The 20,497-nt window shown below is 39.0% G+C and overlaps 1 protein-coding gene across 2 annotated transcripts in view; it reads right to left on the bottom strand.

Annotated features, from left to right (window-relative positions):
- Positions 1-2,104: 2,104 nt before the first annotated feature.
- MAP7D2 (MAP7 domain containing 2) overlaps positions 2,105-20,497 on the bottom strand; it is an 80,908-nt gene continuing 62,515 nt past the window's right edge. Inside the window, exons 7-17 of one of the 2 annotated variants that reach the window (XM_083854618.1) lie at positions 20,227-20,375; positions 19,015-19,142; positions 11,112-11,344; positions 10,610-10,736; positions 9,223-9,427; positions 9,005-9,109; positions 7,781-7,834; positions 7,066-7,144; positions 6,191-6,377; positions 4,256-4,535; positions 2,105-3,688 (exon numbers count right to left, since the gene is read on the bottom strand). In XM_083854618.1, coding sequence (XP_083710744.1) covers positions 4,286-4,535; positions 6,191-6,377; positions 7,066-7,144; positions 7,781-7,834; positions 9,005-9,109; positions 9,223-9,427; positions 10,610-10,736; positions 11,112-11,344; positions 19,015-19,142; positions 20,227-20,375 — 1,517 coding nt within the window. In that variant the 3' untranslated portion in view covers positions 2,105-3,688; positions 4,256-4,285. The remainder of the gene's footprint in view (positions 3,689-4,255; positions 4,536-6,190; positions 6,378-7,065; positions 7,145-7,780; positions 7,835-9,004; positions 9,110-9,222; positions 9,428-10,609; positions 10,737-11,111; positions 11,345-19,014; positions 19,143-20,226; positions 20,376-20,497) is intronic. The other variant, XM_083854619.1, reaches the window with a different exon arrangement.

Genomic DNA, 20,497 nt, shown 5'->3' with positions numbered 1-20,497 from the left:
TAGCAACACATTTGTCTTAACTACATCCACTGAGAGTCACTTTACAAAACAGAACACTACACAGAGGCAAAAGAAGGCCATTCTTTGGTTTACAAACATTTTTTTAGGAAGGGACAATAATATCCTGAGGTGGTGCCAGAGTTCTTCAGCCCAGCCCTCTCCCAGCACCAACGCCAAGAGTGGATCACCCCCCGGAAAGCCACTCAATCCGGGGGGCGGCCGTAGGGCACAACTGCTCTACGGCCCAGGTGCTGTTGGAGTCCAGGGCACGGGGAAAAGCCCTCAAATTGCCCTGGAGGGTCCAAGACCCTTGCTGGGAGCCCAGGAAAGCATTGCCTTTGACCTTAGTCTGTCACAGTGCACTGGTTTCCTCAGCCCAGCTAGCTCTGGCACCACGGCAAGTGAGGTGTATCTTCTGGTGGGCACGCCACCTTCCAAAGAACCCTGTGAGTCTGGGCTGGTCTTCAGGCTCTTCAGGCTGAGGGCAACGATGGCAAAGGAATGAAAGAGGGACACTGCTAAGGCGAACCAAACAGGGTGTATTGTCCCACAGGGGGAGCAACTAAATCCCAGGGTGGCAGCCTCGGCAATGCCAAGGAGCACCCTTCTGCAGGAACCTTTCTTTGGGGCTGCTACAGAGGGATGGGTTCAGTGAGGATCCAATTCGTGGTAACATGGGAATGGCCTGGAACATAACTGATGGATACGGTAACCGATCAGGGTAATATGGGAGGGGGAAGCTGGGTTCCTGTCCAATCACTCGAGGCTCTCCCTGGATCTTTCCAGGCCCAGGGAGAGGCTCCAGAGTGAAGGACAGGAGCCAGGAGTTATAGAACATAAGACTGAGGACTAACTGGAACAAGGGAGAAACCAAAGGGGAGTAGTGGGAGGGGGGTACATGGAATAAACCAACTTACAAGGAAACACAACAGAATTACAGACAACGAACAGAAAACTGTAAAAATGCACCACCACATCAGTCCATGGGAAAGACTGCCAACACTTACGGATGAAATAAGAGCAACAAAAATTTAAATTAGATAGTAGTTTCATTTGTCACAGGGTGAAAATTTGTAGGTTTGGGTTTTTAGAATGAAAGTAGATAGAGGCAAGATGGAGAACTTTGGGTGGTGTCTTAAGTTCTTCTACTACTCCATCTTCTGCTGTGACAGTGGCAGAATTCTACCAAAGACATTGGTAGAATGTAGGTGACGTAGAAAATGTGTCTAGAATTAGTAGTAATTATTGGTACAGAATTTTAAATGTAGTACGTTTGAAGAGTTAATTGGATTAGAAACCATCAAGAGACCTCGAATGCCAGGTCTTGTGCTCTAGAAGACCCCCCCCATTTAATTAGAACGCACTCATTGTTGGTAATGGACTGACTACATGTCTCTAGAAACAGTTTTTCTTTGAAACTTGGGGGAAGGGAGAGAGGGAACATTGGACACTTTTCAATGTCTTCATTCTAGGAAATTTGAAGCTGCCCTGACACGCCAAAAGCGCACTGCATTTATTAACCAGCAAACGGCACAAGGATGAGAGCCACACACACAAGTGGATTTGGGATTTGATGATTTAATAGGGAGTGCTCTGGACCAAGTGGGGATCAGTGAAAGGTTGGGCTCCAAGATCTTGGAGCTCTTTGCAACTTCATTGATTCTGTGATTTGGTTCTATGGTTTAGCTTCGACACTGTGCACCTACACCAAAACCAGCTTTTTAAAAATCATCCTGATACTGCATCCCCAGCAGCACCCACAACTCAGTTCTCCAAGGCAATGCCCAGGAGGGAGCAGAAGATGACGGGTCAGCTGGATCACCCTCACTAGTTCCCGCCAAAACCGTCATGGAATGATGGCATTCCGGGCATTGGGAATTTGCACTCCTCCAGTTCTCCTTCCATATTCCCACCAAAACCACAGAATTTGGCATTTCTGGTGTCAGGGATTTTGAATCCTCCAGCTCTGAGGTTTTGACAACCACACCTTCATTCAGTATTATACCCTCCTTCAGAAAATACCTCAGAACAAATTAACATACACGTATTTTTAAATCAGTCATATTGTTGTGGGAATAAAAAGCACTAAGAAACAAATCAGATTCATAAATGAAAATGTATTTCACCTTTATACATGCTATACAGGTCATGCAAATACAGAAATCTACAGGTTATACAGTGACACCATAATAAAATATAATATGACATTTGTCAAACACAATGTATTACAGAAAAACCAACTGCTTCTGTTTGTTTATTATTTAGGAAACAGATGAAGGACTAATTTGGAAGACACAGTACCATGCTACAGCTTACTGCACAGTCAAAAGAAAGTATTTCTTTGAAGTACACTAACATAAATAGAGCTGGGTTGTTGTAGGTATGTTTTTTTTAGGCATTGCACATTATGTCACTGGTTACTTTCCCACTGCTGACTTTTAAGAGCACAAGAATGGTGCTACAACTGAGGTCAATCTATGCTGTGAACTCTTATATGTGGAAAACGAAAAGAAAAACCCTCCCCCCAATTTTTCACATCTTCTGTGTTAGTGTCCCAAGAGAGTTGTATTTATACTTACAAGGGACTGGACAAAATGTCCTCAAAGCAGCACCTGATCTAGCATAAAGGTTTACCAACAGAAATAAAGTTAACACTGTATGGCGCATGACGTCCTGATCTGGTACATCTTGATGTGGAATGTTCCATACAGATGTTTACAGAACATTAAGGGCCCCAGTGTTCCCGGCGTGCATTTTGGCCTTTGTGTTTCTGACACTCACGTATTGTTTTGCTGCTGACTAAATCTGATTTTGTTGAGCCTACAGGAAGACAAAATACTTCTCTGTGTGATAGAAAGCCTGCTGGTATCAATCAAGTGTCTGCATATTCAAAGGTTAATGTGTCACCCTCCTGATCACTCACTCGGATCTACTACAGCTATACTACATATATATTAAGGGCTTACACTTGGCATTTTGCCTACTTTGCTTACAAGTGTTACACAAATATAATTTTAAACACAGTTGATAGCTGCTCCCAGACTAATTAATATTTAACCGGTAAGTGCCACTAGTGACTAAAAGTGTCAACAATCATAAAGGGATAATTCCCACACTCCACAGTCAATAAGAAGGCTCTTTTGATTCCAGCAGCTATATGTTTTTTCAAGCCTCTTCAGCTACAATTTTAAATTACACACCTCATAAAAGTTGCCAATAACTCCTTATTAAAGACAAAAAAAGATAGGCACAAAACTAAAGTACAGTATATTATCTTGTTTCAATGCACTGTGGGAAAACTCCATCATTATTTACAAGAAAAAGATGTCTAAATGAATGTATGATCAAGCTTAGGAAATAATTATTTAAAAATAAAATGCACAGGTAAAAATCACAGTGAAGTGTTGAGATGAATTTTAAATTAAAGAAGAAATAAGTGCTTTATTAGCAGCTAAAGCTCAAATTCTAATGCACACTCTGTCTTCCCTGAAACATCAAGGCTCTAGATCATTGGTTTCTACCAAAAGCAACCAGTTATTCAACATATTCCCTGGGAAGACAAGTTATATTCAGCTCTGATTATTTGAAATCCAGTGTTCAAGGACTGCAGAAGCTTTTTCAAGTGACAAGCTCATATTTTACTGCCAGTAGCATCACAGGGATATATATCCTCCAGAAATTGTTACCTCTGTCAATTAAAAAGAGAGAGAAGAATATCAAGTCAGCTATGCAAATCAGATGACCTCAGTTTTGTAACTTAGAGAATATACTCTTCCAAAAAACCTGACTAGGGCTTTGTATCTTGAGACTGTCACTGAAGCCTCCTATGGGTTTTTACTATGCTGGCTTTTCAGGGTATGTGATTCTACATTGCAAGTTTTACAGCAGCAGAAAAGAGTAAGCAGCAGCAATAAATACCATGGCCTAGACTGGCTCCACTTTTAACTCTTTTCTTCATGCAAATAGGCCCCAAAGATATACACGAAAGGTACATATTAATGAAGAAATTCTGGATGTCTAAAGGAAATGTTTCCATTTACCAGATACTTGTGGTTGCTATGATACAGTCAGTTTGCATATGATGCCAAATTACAGGCAGCTGCAAATCTCAAAGATTATGTTGAATTTAAATACCTAGGAGAACAGCTTTCTTTCTCTCTCCACACTGCTGTGTACCACTGCTGCAATATCCTGGGAAGCTAGTAAGTAATCACAGCAATTTATCATACCTAAGATGTTTATCACAATACTGTACCTGTATCTGTTCTGCTGAAAAGAGAGGCTGTCAACAGATAGAATTAAGTGTATTTTCCTGTCCTGGACTGTTAAATCCCTCAATCAAGTTTTTGTTACAGTCATCTAGGCTAAGGGTATCACTGGACATCTTGGAGTAAGTAGCTTGGCCTGTGAAATCCAAGAGGTCTTCAAGAGCCTTGGCATTACTTGTCCCATTTTGGTCCAAAGAAACACCTGGCATGAGTTCATTCATGGGTGAATATTCAGGGATAGAGATAAGTTCCTCTTTTGAAGCCGGGCTATATGAAACATAAAGGAAGAAAGACACAGAATAAGAGATTAATAACTTTTCATTAAACAACAATCAAACTAAACCTCTGACTGTTCAGAAACTAACACTCATCAGCTGCAGCAAACTTTTTATCTAGATAATGTCCTAATCCAAAGAAAAAAGATATTGCCCTGTTCAGGATGGAAGGTCATACCTAACCTATATCCCTTAATTATTAAAGTTTGCAGTAGCTGTGTAACATCAGCACTCATCTCCTAAACCCACATGCTGATAGTTTACTGAACTGAGTTTATTGATCATTATTTCAGTCCCTGCACCATTCCTTTACCAAAATGTTTATTGCATTATTCACATTACTGTCCTGGACCTGCAAACACTTACTTAAAGCACACACATTTCAAAACTTAAATAAGAAGTTATTTCTTGAGACCTTGTGATATACTTCAGACATAGAAATCTCATAATTAAACTTAGGAAATGCTGCAACCAGCTGCTTTACTGAGACTAGCAAGGTTAGTCTAGAGAAGGCAGAGGAAGGCTTTCACAGACATTTCTAAAACCAAGATGTGGTGGTAAATGAGTTGAGGACGAAACTATCATGCATGAAATCCTACAACACAAAATGTAAGGGGTGTCCAATGCCACCAATAAGAAACTGGGTTTAACAGGGATCAAAGAACATCATCTACTCAGTGAGACCGTACAAACTGCTTCCAGGTGAGGTCCTAGACACAAACATCCCCTGGTAAAAAAAGAGTGGGATAAGCTTATGGGCAACACATCAACCAGTGGCTACTTAAAAGGCCAAGGCAGAATTGCATCTTCAATATCCCTAAGGCTACACTGCAATGACATTGGATTGCAGGAAGTGGTAGGCCCAGGTGCTCTCCCTCCCTGGTTTTTCTTACTGATAATCTCTACGACCAAATAATGGGCTACAGAATCTTCTGGTTGGTCCCAGCAGGGCATTTTCTAAACATTTATGCATATTTGCTGGAAATACTGGGACAGTATGAGAGGTTCAATTAGCTTACCGATTAAGGGAGAACAGTATAAAAATTCCATGTTTAAAACTCAGTCCTAGCTTTGACTTAGCAGCCTTAAATTAACTGCCTATATATGGAAAATATGTAAATAAACCTTTAAAATTAAAAATCCTTTTTTTCTGCATGTTCTTCCATCAAAACGTGAGAGTATTTAAAACTACAAAGTTATTTACTGATTTCCATACATTTCTACTTGTTAAGTACTTAAAATTCTAAATCCATTATTTGCTTTATTCTGTTTGTATGGAGGCAGAAATGCTCATGCATCACAGCCATGCAGCCAAATTAAAAAATGGTGACATCAGAACAGTATCTACAGTAGCTGCTTTCACAAAACTATCTGAAAGGTTTGGGCAAACTTGCATGGAATCCATAACTAAGGATTGTGGAAGGATTTCAGAGTTCCCTCCCCCAAATATGTGAGTGAGATGAGATTCTGTGGCTCTTGTGTCAAACACCCAGGAACATCCTGGCAGGAGCAGGACACACCCAATGCACTTCCAGCTGCTACCGTGGGGGGATGTGAGAAGGAAAGTGGTAAAGTATTAACAAATAAAACTCCAAAATCCTGTGTCTTACAGGAATTCCCCAACCCGTTGGTAGAACCAGTCTGTACCTCACATCCATGGACTGAACCTCATCTGCTGAATCTTCCATGCTGTTAGATTTCCCATCAACAGCTTCCAGCTGAATAAGTCCTGAAACTGACTTCAGTCCATTAGCAACTACATCTTGGGTAGGGATTACAGAAGCAGCACTTTCGAAGCTTTTATTTTTCAGGCAGGTTGCCAATCCATTGATCTCTATTAAAAAAGTTAGAAATTATGACAGTAGAAATTTTGTTATTTAAATAGTTTTAAGTTATAGATTGAGTAGAAAGGAAGACTGACAATGCAGTAGACTCGGTTTAATCCATGACTCATGATACTACACTGTCATTCCTCTATTCAACACCAAAACTGCTTTTTATGCTACATCTTTTAAATTTGAGGAAACAAGGAGAGAATGTTTTATCTTTTATGTCATGTACTAAAAACCTTAGCCTATAGAAGTAAACAAAATATACACATATGTCAGATATGTATATTTTATTTAATAATCCTTTAAATACATGGGCTTTTTTAATGAAGTCAAATTAAATATAAGATTTATAGTCATACTATAAAAAGCTTGGTTGTGTGCAAAACTCTTCTACCTACAAAATTTGAAGGTAGGTTGCACCAATCAAACTTATTGGCAGATTAGAACTTTTCATTAACAAAAATGCTACATCAGATACTAAAATGGAGGAGAAACTTTATTTTGAATTGCTTAAGTGGCAAAACAAAGTCGTCTCCAGTTTCCAACATTTGTCACTGATGCAAATATAGCTGTTCTTTCTGAGATGAAAGCAAAGAATTTATGATAATACACAGTGCTCTGCCTCAGATCAAAAAAAATCTGAAGAGATTCAACTGTGAAAATAGGTCAGAAAAATATATCAACTTTTACCTGGCTGGTTGAGAACAAGGGCCTTTGGTTGCTTTTCCACATTCAAAGTTGATGGGATCTCCAGTTTTGGCTCTTCCTTCTGAAATCAAGTAATGATTCAGCTGTATTAGAGGGAGGACTGTAACCTTCATGGAACTGACTGGACTCAAAACTTGTGAGACTGCCCAGGGCCACAGGGTGACAAAGCCCAACAGCAAAACAGAACTCTTTTTCCCTTTTTAGTTAGGCATAGCAAATTTTTAAAATTAAAACAGAAAACATTCTCTGAAAGTAACTGAACAAACAGTTTCCTTTGTAGATTAGAAATAAAAACCTGACTGTCACTTCTTAGCTGGACACAACTGCCTTCTTTTCAATCCCACATTCCGGACAGGTGTAACAAAGAGCTCAGTAGCTGAGTCACTGCCTGGTACAAAGCTGGAAGACACATCAGCAGCAAACTTTACAGCGCCAGCATGCAGGAATGGGCAGTTGCCCCTTGCTAGGCAGTGAGGGGACAACTATCCCACCTGCAAAGGCTGCATAAAAGCTGTGTCTCTGTAGCAGTGACTGTAACACAGCAACAGTCACTCTCAGTTTGAAATGCATCTAAAATTTGGGTCTAGAGCGTACCTAAGTACACTTACTAACATGAAACTACCCTAGAATTTAATTTCCATGTATGATAATAAAACAAAACAAAAAAAAAATCCTGCAGCCACATACTGTTTCATACCTTTACTTCTGGGTTTTCACTCTTCCTTGTTCTCTTCATTATTTCATCTATTCTCTATAAATCAAAATAAATTTGAGGATGAGATGGCATGCAGAATATGTAACACAAGAGACAGGGGAAAAAAAGACAAAGAACCTTTTCTTTACTGTCATGACATCTCTTCCTGTCTTGGAAAAGGGAGAACAAATAAGAAAAATAAAGAAAATTGTAGAAAGAAAACATCTTGCAGCTGGCTTTAACCTATCGGATCTTACAGAACATGACATTCTCAGCAGATGCACTTTAGAAATAAGTATTTTTAATACCAGGTGTTTGCAGCTATGAGTTATGCTCAGTTCTGGAACAAGACATTTGTTTAAAACCAACAGTGGTTATTTTAATCTAGTTGCTTTTCCAACTATTTCCAAACAGTTCCTTTAAAAATAGTTAGCCTTTTTGGAATAGAAAAGCAAAATTAAATATCTGAAGTTATTCTTGCTCAAAATGTGTAAGGCATTATCCCAAAATACTTTTGTTTTCCTTCTTTCTTCATTAAAAAGGAAATTATTTGAGATGTAAAACACTTTTGTTTGATAGTCTAATCTGCAACATACTTCCAGTTCAGTGGTGAACAGTTTAAAACATATTGGAATAACATATATGGAGAGATGACCTTTTGTAACCAGATAGGGGTTCTGCAGCTGTCCTCTTTCCTGCTACACAACTGTAAACAAAGCTCATTTATGCAGCTTCAGCCCTTTCTGTGTGTAGCAGTGGCCAGACAATCCTGCTCCTTTGCATAATGCAACCAGAGACAGCCAGGTGGGGGGAAAGCTGTTTGTTAATCACAAACCTGCTCATTAATGACACACAGCTTTCATGGAGTAAGTTTTAAACAAAGTCACTCTTGTTTCTCAGTAGTTAGTGATGTCCTGGGTTGGGCAGCAGTTGATATTTGCTTTGGCATGCCACTCCTTGCTTGTCTCAGGCATTTAACCTTTCAGGTAGAGGCTGGCTCTGTATTTGCTCAGTGCCTAGTAGAAAGTCATTTGCCTCAGGCAATTCCATTTTGTTACAAATTTTGATGTCCGTGTTCCCCTAACAGGCAAGTAACAAATATTAAATTTGGCATAACTATTCACCTCTAATCTCTCCAGACTATTGTTAGTAGATACTACTGGGTGATTCCTGGGTTATGTATTTAAACAAGAAATGAAATAATTATCCTGAGATGCAAATACTCACCTTCTTCCGCTCCAGCCTTTCTTGCTCAATTTGCTGCATGATTTGTTCCCTTTCAAGACGAAGTTGTTCAGCTGCCTCACGGGCTTTGACTTCTGCTTCTTCCCTCTAATCAAAATGTGCAAAATATGTTAGGGTCATTATTCATTTCAGGCAGCAAATATTAGGAAGTATTTTTTTTTACCTGTATAAAAATTTCGCATTTCTGTTTGAGATTATACCTGTTTCTCAAGTTTGGCTTGGAGCTCTTTTTCTTGCTTTTCCTTTAGCATTTGTTCTTCCTCAGCTCTTCTCCTGGCTTCCTCTTCTGCCTTTTTTCTAGCTGCCTCTTCTTCACGTTTTCTTTCCTCCTCCTTCTTACGAGCTTCTTCTTCCAGACGAAGTCTTTCTTCTTCTGCCTTTCTTTTCTGCTCTTCTCTTTCAAGCCTGCAACAAATGTAACAGAAGTGATAATACATGCATCAGCACATATTTTCATGAAAGATGCCAGGATACAGTGAAGACATTGAGCACATGCTATCAAGCTTTTACTCCAATCTTGCTTTTAATGCCTAAAATATTTCATAGAAGTTATAATTTCCACTGAAAAAACATGTGTGATCAAAGAAAGCATTTCTGTTCTAATTTCAATTAGAGTGTCAATAATAAAATTAGGTTTCAAGAACAAAGACAACCCTCTCCCCTGTACTTGACACCCAGAATGCTGCTATCTATAAATAAGCAAGTTCTTTTATCTTTTATTTCATCTAAAGATAAACAGATGGGATAAGTAGCAGCAAATTCCACAAAACACAGTGGAACCCTGGAAGGAGTGAGTCTAAATTCCAACTGTGCTGTTCCCTGGCACACTGAGGGACATCATGCTCCTTAAGAATTTTTTTGTAGGTGATCATTCTTATCATTCTATCAGGGCCAAAATGGCAAGAGCTGGTCATTCCACTCCCACCCCACCCACTGTGTTTTTAATAGGAAAACCCAAAGCTGAATCTAGACATGCAGAGTTAGTGATTTCCTATTCGGGGTTTGAAGGAAGTGCATGGTTTGCTGACACTTGCAACCTGTATCCCATGTGGAGAACCACCTTAAAGCTTGTTCCCAGGACAGAGCCAGAACTTCACTGCTCAGACACAGCAACCTTTATTCTGCCCACACTCAGAACCCTCAATGCCTGCAGCAGAGTTGGGCAGGAAGATGAACTTCAGGTTAATTATGAATGATTGAAGCTTTGCCATTTAATGCATATCCTGCTGTTGCAAGACTGTTTCTGCTCCGTGACCTTGCTCCTTTAAAGCCACCTCAAATATTTTTTTTTTACAACATAAAATACTTCAGGTATGTCCAGACTGCAGTATGCACTACACTTCAGCACGGACATGTGCTTGAAGCATTTGGAAAAGTAATAATTTATTCAGGGTTCTTGAAGAGGCCAAATTATTACTTTCTAACTAATCACAGAGACTGCAAAAGACACTAATGAAATATGAGTCTGAAATGATAGAAATTAACAAATGCATGTAAATTCCCACTTGTTTCTACCACAGTTTCAAGCATCTTCAGTGAGACAGGTTAAATTACGAGGTAATAACTTTCACAGAGCAATAGAGAGACCTTTCTCGTTCTTCTCTTTCCTGTCTCTCCCTTTCCTCTTGTTCTTTCTGCAGGCGGGCCTGTCGTCTTTTTTCAGCTAGAATTTTTGCAGCTTCTTCTGCATCACTTGTTCCTGCTGTGATCTTCCCTAGGAGAAGACAACCAAGGGTGGAAAGTCAGACAGGGAACAAAGAGAGTGCCCAGCAATTTCATGTTTGTACAGAGGCTGAAATGGGCCTGGTTCAGAGTGGTAAGACACCTTTTTAAAAGCACACTTCAGCATTTTCAACAGAAAGAAGATGGAAGAGAGATAAGGGCATCCCTGGATGTCAGCATTGGCACATCCTCATTAACAAATGCTCTTGGTACATTAGTGAAAACTGTATTCACAGGTTCCAGTATGTATCTTTACACATTCTCATAAGCCTGTGACTGAGCAGCTTCATGAAAAGAACAGCTCACCACTGTTTGAAAGTCTCAGGGACCCTGGTATCTTGCACTAATGTCTTGCAGTAAGGCTCACCTTCACTGCTCTCAGCCTTTCCAGCAGAAGGCACATGCTTCTCAGGAGCCACCTGGCCCACATCCTCAGCACGTGCTCCTGGAGACTTCAGGTGACTGACATTTTCTTTCTCCTTGTCTGCTTTCTTTTTAGGTGTTTCCTGGCTGAGACTGGAAGTGGCACGATGCTTCACAGGAGAAGCTGGATATTGTTTGGTGTTTTTAGGAGACTGAGGATAAGTCTTTGCAGCTGTCCTGATGAGGGAAAACAACAAACAAGACCAGATGTTACACAGCTTGGAATCAAACTCCATCCTCACATTTCTCATTCATTCTTGTCTCTGGCTACAGAGGAGTATCAGCTGTTTTGCACAATACTGTAAAGAACCACCTGAATGCAATCAGAACTTAAAATGCATGGAACTAACATGGAAGTGCACACAATTACAGAAAATTCTCATTAAAATAAACCAATAACACTGTCTAAGGTCTAGGTGAGAGAGGAAATTGTGGACTACCTAAACCAATGATTTTAGTAATGACTTTTAAAAAGAATTCTGTCAACTTTACTGTTTCTACAGTCCTTTCCAACATGAAAACCAAAGCTATGGCAGCTCTCTGTCTGTAGAAATTATAACAAGCTACAATGTGCTGCTTTCATCTGAATACCACCTTGCTGAATGTGGTCTTTTTCTAATAGTATCTGATTTTCCAAGAAGCACCAAATGCCAGTATATACTGGTAAGTAAGGTGGGGTACTACAGGAAGGGTCAGAACTAATCAAACCATTATATTGTCAGCAACACTGTTTGACTCAGTGGTTTTTCAGCACCAACACAACAGACTCCAAACTCAGCCCCTGCAGCCTTTCACAAGCTGCACTTGTGGTGATGGTGATGCACAGCAATGCAGCCCACTGCTCATCTGGCTGTTGCACACTTCACCTGAAGTGATAACTCTGAAGTCAGTTCTGGGAGAATGGAAGGGGGTAAAGATATCTGACAGTCACTGAAAATAGGTGCACATAAAGAGACCAGATTACCAGGAAACATAAAACTACACACAAACACCATTCATTATTTATGTAACACTAGTAGCTAGCACTTGTAATGTTAAGAAAGGCTGGGATGTGTGTGTAAGCAGTATAAGAATAAAGAGATTACAATCTTAAAATAATGATTTACCTGAGTCTCATTAGAATAAATTATCTTACCTTAAAGTGAACATCGCACACATATTTCTAACCTTCTTCCTGAATATGCAATTATGATATATATGTATTATCCCTTATCACTTTTTTCATCTACACAATATAGAGTTTCATATACTACAACAAGCTTTCTGGACTATACATTCATTCTGGCAGACCACAAGCACAAAAAACATGAACAACAGCTGAAAATTAATGGACTGGAGAGGCAAGTTTTCCATAGATCTAACTATAGTATTGTGTGGTCAGAGACTATTATAACCCAAACTATTATTACAGAGCAGACAATAAAAATAAGACATCTTTCAACTCCTCCCCAAACTCATGAATTCTGTAGAAAAAAGGGTTATTTTCTATCATATTAGACTGCATTTGAAAGAGCTTGAGACATTAGGATACAAGGAGCTCACTCAGAGCTGCCTGGTTTGTAGGGAGGAAAACACTGCAGAGTATTGCACCATCCCCTACTTTCTTACTCCCACTGAACAGCCACCACAGACTCCAAAAGCCCTCAGGCTGCAGGAACAGTAGCACCCAACTAAACTTGAAGTTCACCTCAGGTACCCCCTGCCTGCAGGCCCAGGAGCTCCCTGTCAGCTCAGGTCCTCGCCCTTGGTCCTTGGCTGAGCTCAGCTGTAGGTGAGCCTGTTCTTCTTGGCTTCCTAACCTGCTGATCCTGACATGATGTCCTGGCTTGTCCTTGGACTTGCCTCAGTAAGGCCTTTGTTGGCTGTCACTGGGCTCTGGGTCACTTCCTTTGCCTGTATGGGATGGGCTGCTGTGGGCAAGGTCCCTATCCTTGTCTGTCCTGCTGCCACCCACGACTTCCTGCTGTTCCATGACAGAAGCAGGCTTTGGAAGATGTGAACAGGCAAGCCTGATTCCAGTTCTTTGAAAAAACAGCAATGGGAGAAGCCAATGAGTTTGGTTGTGTTGACCAAACTGGTTTTAGCATCGTCTTTAGATTCCTTGTTAGGATATAGATGGATTTCCAGGTCCCCACCTGGAGAGCAAAGGCAGATTTCAAGGTCCCCACCTACACATGTACATCTGACATGTGCCTCATCACTGCAGTCATTTCCAACTGCATTTCATAAAAATATAATTGGTAAGTAAAGAGAAAACATTTTCTCATGTTTTTCTGCACCACAGAGGGTGCTTCTTTCTAATTAGACACTTCTTCAAAGCAGAATCCCTTCTCGCTGCCTTTGGTTCACATTTCCAACTTTACCACACATTCCTTGCAATGCTTTTGATTTAACTTGTTGTGACAGAAGGAGCAAAACAGGCTAATAACTAAGCCTGAGTCATTTTCAGTATTAGTACAGTGAAGTAATTGTTCTCTAATAAAGACATAACAGTCAAAGAGGTAGATAGGAAGGAGTCTAGTCATGAGAGCCACATATCCTGCACTGCATAGGCATTAGAGCAGACTGGCTGTACAACTCAGCTGGTGGATTAGAAACATGTGCTGAATGTATTATTTAGGTACTGCATCTTTTTTTTTCTTTTTTTCTTTTTTTTTTTTTTTTTTTTTTTTTTTTTTTTTTTTACCAAAACTGCCAAAGGCTCTTAGACCAGAAGAACAAGAAAATAGTAGAGTTTCATATAAAGTAGCTAAAAGTGAGAAAAATAGAAAAGACTGATTACTGCAAGGATGAGAATATTGCAGTGTGTGGAGTGCAAAGCTGAAAAAGTCCATCAGGAATAAGAATATTTTTCAGAATTTTTATATAATTTACTGGACACCAGTAGAAAGTATTAAATCAACATTGTATTTCTTGTATTTAAAACATACTCTCAACTTAGCATTGTTAACATTCCTTGACACAGGCAGAATTATTACTGGAAAAAGCACTCCTTCTAAATAGTATTTAAATTATGCTACTTTACACCAGAAAGAGCCAAACTTGATTGAGAAGGTAGAAAAATGAAATTATTAAGGAAAAAAAAATTACAATCACTTGTATAGGAGCCTGTTTAGGTTTAAAACCATAAGAAACTGGGAAACACAGAACTATGCCTGATAAGGATTAGAGAATTAAGATGATAAATCACTAAAATCCAAGAAGAGGTAGCATGTCAGTTGTCAGACAGCTTACTCATTCTCAGTAACTGGATTTTACAGAGGAATACAGAAGCACCTTCCTCTGTCCAAGAAGACATTAGTTTTCTCACCTAACTGCCCTGAGCTGGCATGGGGGCACCAGCATTGAAAGAAGCTGCCCCTTACATGCACTGCTAGAACATCTATCAGGTGTGAGGATCCACTGATTAATTACAAAGGCTCCTATTCACTTACAAAAGGGATAGTCCATTATGCAGAATGATGCCTCAGGAAAAGCATAGGAGGAGTTCTGAGCTTCCTTTTGCTAAGCAGAGAAAATAAAGTACATGTAGCACACAAATCAGAGGTCACATCCAGCTCTGGCCATGAACACCAGGGCAGAGACCAGCATGCTCTCCTGAAAAGCCAGTTGTGTGGCAGGTCACTGGTTACAGCTGTTCACAAGGCTGACTGTAAATCAAAAATATTCAGCAATGACAGAGCTGCATTATTTATCCCCTTTCTCTCCCTTAATTCAACAAAAAACTCTGCTGAAATCACACCAAGGAGCTGCATGTTGCTGACATTGCTCTGATCACAAGCTATTTCTGGGTTCTGATATTTTTTTGCTATATCTGTGACACTTTCTCAAAAGCAATTTTCTTTCACTCTTAGTTTTGATCTTTTGTAACCAAAGACAGGTTCATTTCTTTTTTACATTTCTTAAAAGAGAACTCAGCAAATGTCTGTAGAATAGTTTTTTGAAAAGCTGCATTATTACAGATGTTTCAAAATCTTGGTCTGGTCCATTATCTAGCTAACTGCTGAAAAATCCCTCAAAATACTCTTTATCCAACATTCTACCCATTGTTTTTATCTTTCCAAGTCAGAGCAAAAACCAAGAGTAGTAAACGTAGCACATATGAAATAAAATCCAAAATGGATCACTGCAGGACATAGAAGCTACTTCTGTGGGGAATTCACCACATGCAGACACCTTTCCAATAACTCATTTTTAAACATTTTATGAGTTTGGGGGGCACTTTTTTTGTACTTGTCTGTGTTCTTATTCCGTCAGTATTCTGCAGTTTGAGCATGCACATTTCTGACATCAAAAATGTTTCCCCCAGGCTACAGGGGGCTGTCACCCAACAGAACCAGGAGGAGTTCAGTTAGTGAAGCCATGAGCAAAGGACAATGACTGGCCTGGGATCTGGAAAGGAAACATGAACCACCACCTACCAGCAGCACCACTCATCAGTCACCTTTCCCTTCCCCCTTTCTCCTTCTCTCATGAGGTTATGCTTTGGAAGAGAATGTGACACTTGTCAGAGCTTTCGATTTTTATTCACTGGCTTACACTATGGTTCATCTGAAGACACTTAAAACTAAATCCTACTTCCTTGAGTCAGTCAGGTGCCATTGATTTATTCAGGGACTATTTGCCCAAAGAGATGTGAAGGACACAGGCTTTATTGCCTTCCTGATCTATAAGAAAGCACGCTTACCTATTCTCTGAGGGATACTGCAACAATAAACCGATTAATGTATAGATCTTCGAAGATGAAGGATAAAACAAAAAAATTACCCAAACCCTTATCCTGTTATTATTGACCTTGGGAAAGATCTGAAAAAAAGGAGCACTTTACACGATCAGTATCCAATAGCAATTGAAAAAAATTAAAGACAAATTCTCAATTGTTGACACTCTCTAATCCATTAACTTTCATCTTTGTCAGCTGATCAAAGATTAAGATTCAACATAATAGTTCGGGATTTCTCTCTGTGACATTTTTTAATATATTAACTCTTCCAAATAACATCAAATTTTGAATTCCTTCCCTGCTTTTAATTGTTGTTTAGCATATTTTTATTTTTTCCCCTTTTCTCCTTCTTACATCTATATCTGTTCACTTGTTTCAGATGTTATATTTTTGGGCTGACCTTTTTTGCTTTCTCAGTAAGATTTGCCCATTCAAAACATTAGTATTTTATTTATGTAACTACGGCAACTCTCTTCTGCCAATAATCACTGTATCTCTTTAGGCTGAAGTTTTATTGTCTTGTTTGATCCTATTTGAGTTACTTTACCATGATAAAAAGAGCTTTTTATTTAATAAATAATGAAATAACATATTAAGAAGACAAGTTACTGCCACTCAGAAACCAAGATGACAACTGTTAAGAACTAGTATCTAGAACAATACCAAGAAATCCTGAATGCCAAGTCACATATTCTTAAGAAAAGAAATTCATACAGCTAATTGTCATGTAAATCACTGGCCATACTTGATTCTTTCCTCAACAGCTTTAGAGGTTAGGGTGCTATGCAGGATCACTAACTACTAATCCTGTACAATGTGTATTCTTATTCCTTCCAAGGTATTTTTTCAGTCATAGAGTGTGCTAGAAGGAGAAAGATTAAACGTGTAAAAAAGATCCTTAGGTTTGCAAGGAGAATGAGTATTTGTATGTATATATTTAGTCAGACTAAAATTATACTTAAATGTCAGAAAATGATCTTGCTGGTCAATGGATTTAAATACAGGCAGTAAGGCTTTTGGAACCCTCCTTTAGACTGTATAATCTTATCTCCTCAATGAAAATTAACAGTGGAATTTGAGTTGTATGAAAAAATGCATATTATATTATCACTATTATTATCTATATCTAATAATACACTATGGTCATTAAGGCACATTTTTATTTTAGAATTATGAGGGGAAGTTTTTAAAGTGCTGAAGCAGAACTCTCTGCAATCAGTAATAAACATGGATTTAAACTCCATTTACTGTATCTCTCATAAGGTCAAGAAGGGTGTTCTAATTGGGCCACATTAAGATTAAATGCTCAGTAATGCATTTCTAGCCACGGTCAGAATCAGAGTCCCTTGAGAAAGAGAAGGAGGGGGGGAAAAATGGGATCACTACTGTGGCTCAATCACAGAGAAACGCACCAGGCTTCTTAACTCCTTCATGCAGCATCTGTTTCTTCTTCTAAAAACAGTCTTCCTTATAGGCATGAAAACACTTTACCCTACAAAGGTTATAATTTGCACCGCTGGGGAAAAATCTCCATAATTTCCTAATTTTTAATGGAAATTAATGCTACAGATTAAGATTGGGCATACCTTTCTCATGAAGCACTAAAGAGCTGTCTCCCAAGAATTTTTATTTAAGCCACTGGACATTTCTCTGATGGTCTACACTAACCTTTGTCTGCCCAGCAAGAAGCACTTAACTCTCAGCTAATTCATTTCCCACCAATCATTTTGCTTAACTAAATGTGTCTCATGGTGTGTCTCCTATAATGGCTGAACAAACTGAAAAATGCATTCTGAGCAGGGAGTATCAGTACTTGCAGAATAATATACAGTCTTAGACCTCAAACTTTTTTTTTAATTTTACGTTGCAGAATGCCACTAGACAATGATCTGCTCAATATTGTAATAAGAAAGCTGATTGTCATTAACATTGCATTTCATTCAAATTTTCACAAAATGTATGTAGTTCATACCACAGAATCTGATGATATTACATATATAATATTGGAAGTTTGAGAATTTGTAGCCTTATAATACAAACAAAGAATTGCAGTGTCCCAGCTACATGCAAGGGGATGTCTGAATGTCTGATGTCAGAGAGAATGCTGAGAGTCAGATGGTTTCCTTATGTTGTCTAACATCAGATTCACACACAAAATCATCCCCCACTAAAGGGCTATGCCCTCAGAGCTGAAACAGAAAAGGAACACCAGCTGGTTTTTCAGGCAGAAGAAATTTGTCAGAAAGGGGATCATCAAGCCAAGGTTCAAAATATGGTCAGCTTCAGATTAAAAAAGATAAATAAATAAGACAAATTTTGAGAGAGAAGCGGCACCCACAAACAATGTCTAAAGGAAAAAACCCAAACCATTCAACCAGCCAAATAAATTAGGCAAGTACTGTAGACCAGGACTACTTTAGCATACTCCTACATTAGAGCCAGACTTAATATTCTGTTCTAAGAAACCTGGAGATCCATTTGCTTAAACTTGAATTGCAAGCTGTGGTACATGTAATGCAGTTTACAGCAAAAGACAATCAAGAAAAGCAAGTCAGTTGCCAGTAAACCCAGATATGCTACAGATCCACAGCTCTGTATTAAAAAAAAATAAAAGCAAAACCACAAAGGTCTGCAAATGAGCAAAGGTTAAAAGCAATGGCTTAGATGACACATAGTTAAGTGTATTTATGGTACCAGATGGTCATGCCAACAATAGGAAATGCATATATTAAATGCTGGAATTTCTAGTTAGTATTCATGATGAGTGCAGTATTCATGATGAGTGCATTTCTTCACATTAGGCAGTGTCTTCAAAATCAAACAAAAAAACCCACATTTAGAAATAAATGTGAAGTAAGATTTCATATGAATAAATGAAATGCACTGTAATCTCAAAACTGAGGAAAAGTAGAGAGAACTGTCTCTCCTGGGTACTAACACAGTATTACACATGACATTTGTCATCTATACCTCTCCTCTCATCCATCTGTATATGTGTGTATATATAAGTAAAATCAACTAGACTTTACACAACACTTCAAAGGAAGTTCCTCAAGAATCTATGCCTTATTTACAGGTAATCAGAAATTCACAGGCTATTAGTCCACTAATAAGAAAGGCATACTTAGGTGTTGCAGGTGATGCAGATCTTCTGGATATGGCAGCAGGAGAATCAGACCTTCTCAGAGGAGATCCCATACCAGACGATGAACCAGGTGTTGCAGGTCGCTTCTCTTTCTTTATCTTCTCAGTCTAGAAGCACAGTTCATTTTAATTTCCACAATTAGGATCAATAAATCAAAAATGCATTTGATTGTTTTACTAGCAAGATGGCATATAAAGAGATTTGTGTGTAAAAGCTTTTCAAACAGCAGCTCACAACTGATGTGCTATTAATTGCTTTTTATTTTACACAGATATAGCACACACCCACCCCTGTCTTGCATGGGCAGAGCATGCAAATTTCAGATAAGTAATATACATCACAGCTTCTTCAAGAGTCCTTGGGAGGGGTGGTGGCACTGGGTGGAATCGTCAAAATCATCCATATGCCCCTGCTTAAACATGATCAGCAGTGCAAACAGGCATCTCACAGAAATGTTGCTGCATGTAACACTGAATCACACCTAACACTGACACAAATCTTTTCTCCCAGCTTTGGTTCTCTCACTTGCAGCTAATTTAGATGGCATGAATCCCTCTATCATTAAGTATTACAAGATACAGAACCTTACGTGAATATTATATAATTTTAATATTATTATATTATAACATAGAATTTTTTTTTAAGCATGTCTTAAGCTGTGTACACTCAGTGAAGGTGAGTGACTTGCCTTTTCTTTTCTGGAAACTACAGTGGATCGACAATGCATCTTTTAAGCCAACAGCATTAAAAATGTCCACAGAAAGAGTTAAAGCAATTGGTGTAAAACAGAGACATTATCAATACACTTGGGGAGTTTCTGAAATATATGAAGCTTGCTCATTAACCAGCAAGACTGGATAGTCATACTCAGGGGGGAATTCTATTTGTCATCCTCATTCCCAGAAGTTACAAGCAAGTCCAAAACCATACACTTCAGTGCCTCAGTTCTCTGAAAATAGGGGTGTTGGTGTTCCAATAGCAGCACTCAACACCGATTCCCAGGAGGAAGGAGATATTAAAATGCTCCTTAACGAGAGCACAAAGGTAACAGGTGTTGGCAGGGCTTACTTTTCTACTTCTGTTTCTTATAGCAGGGGAAGAACTTCATTTATATTCATGTAAAGAGAAAGATAACAAGCAGAAGCTGCATCAGTTTACCCAGCAGTGAAATCAAAACCATTACAAACTCACCTGAGTAACTTCAGCTGCAGGTGCCCCTTTCATGGCATTGGCAGTGGAGGGTGAAGTTGCCTTCTTCCTGTCGGTGCTTCGGGTGGGGGAAGGCTTGTAGGGAGATTTAAGAGGACTAGCTGGTGCTACACGAGGACAGATATGGAATACTAAAGAGTTATAGTACAATAGCAAGAGCAAAAAGGAGCCCAGATAGAGGAAGTAAAGGACGGGAGAAAACAGCATACTTTCATGTTATAATGTTCAAAGGTAGTTTTAAAGTGTTTTTTAG

The sequence above is a fragment of the Zosterops lateralis genome, assembly GCF_965231275.1.
Source record: "Zosterops lateralis genome assembly, chromosome: 2".
NCBI classification, from domain to species: domain Eukaryota; kingdom Metazoa; phylum Chordata; class Aves; order Passeriformes; family Zosteropidae; genus Zosterops; species Zosterops lateralis.
The sequence above is the reverse complement of the archived record's forward strand: the minus strand, read 5'-3'. Positions and strand labels throughout refer to the sequence as shown.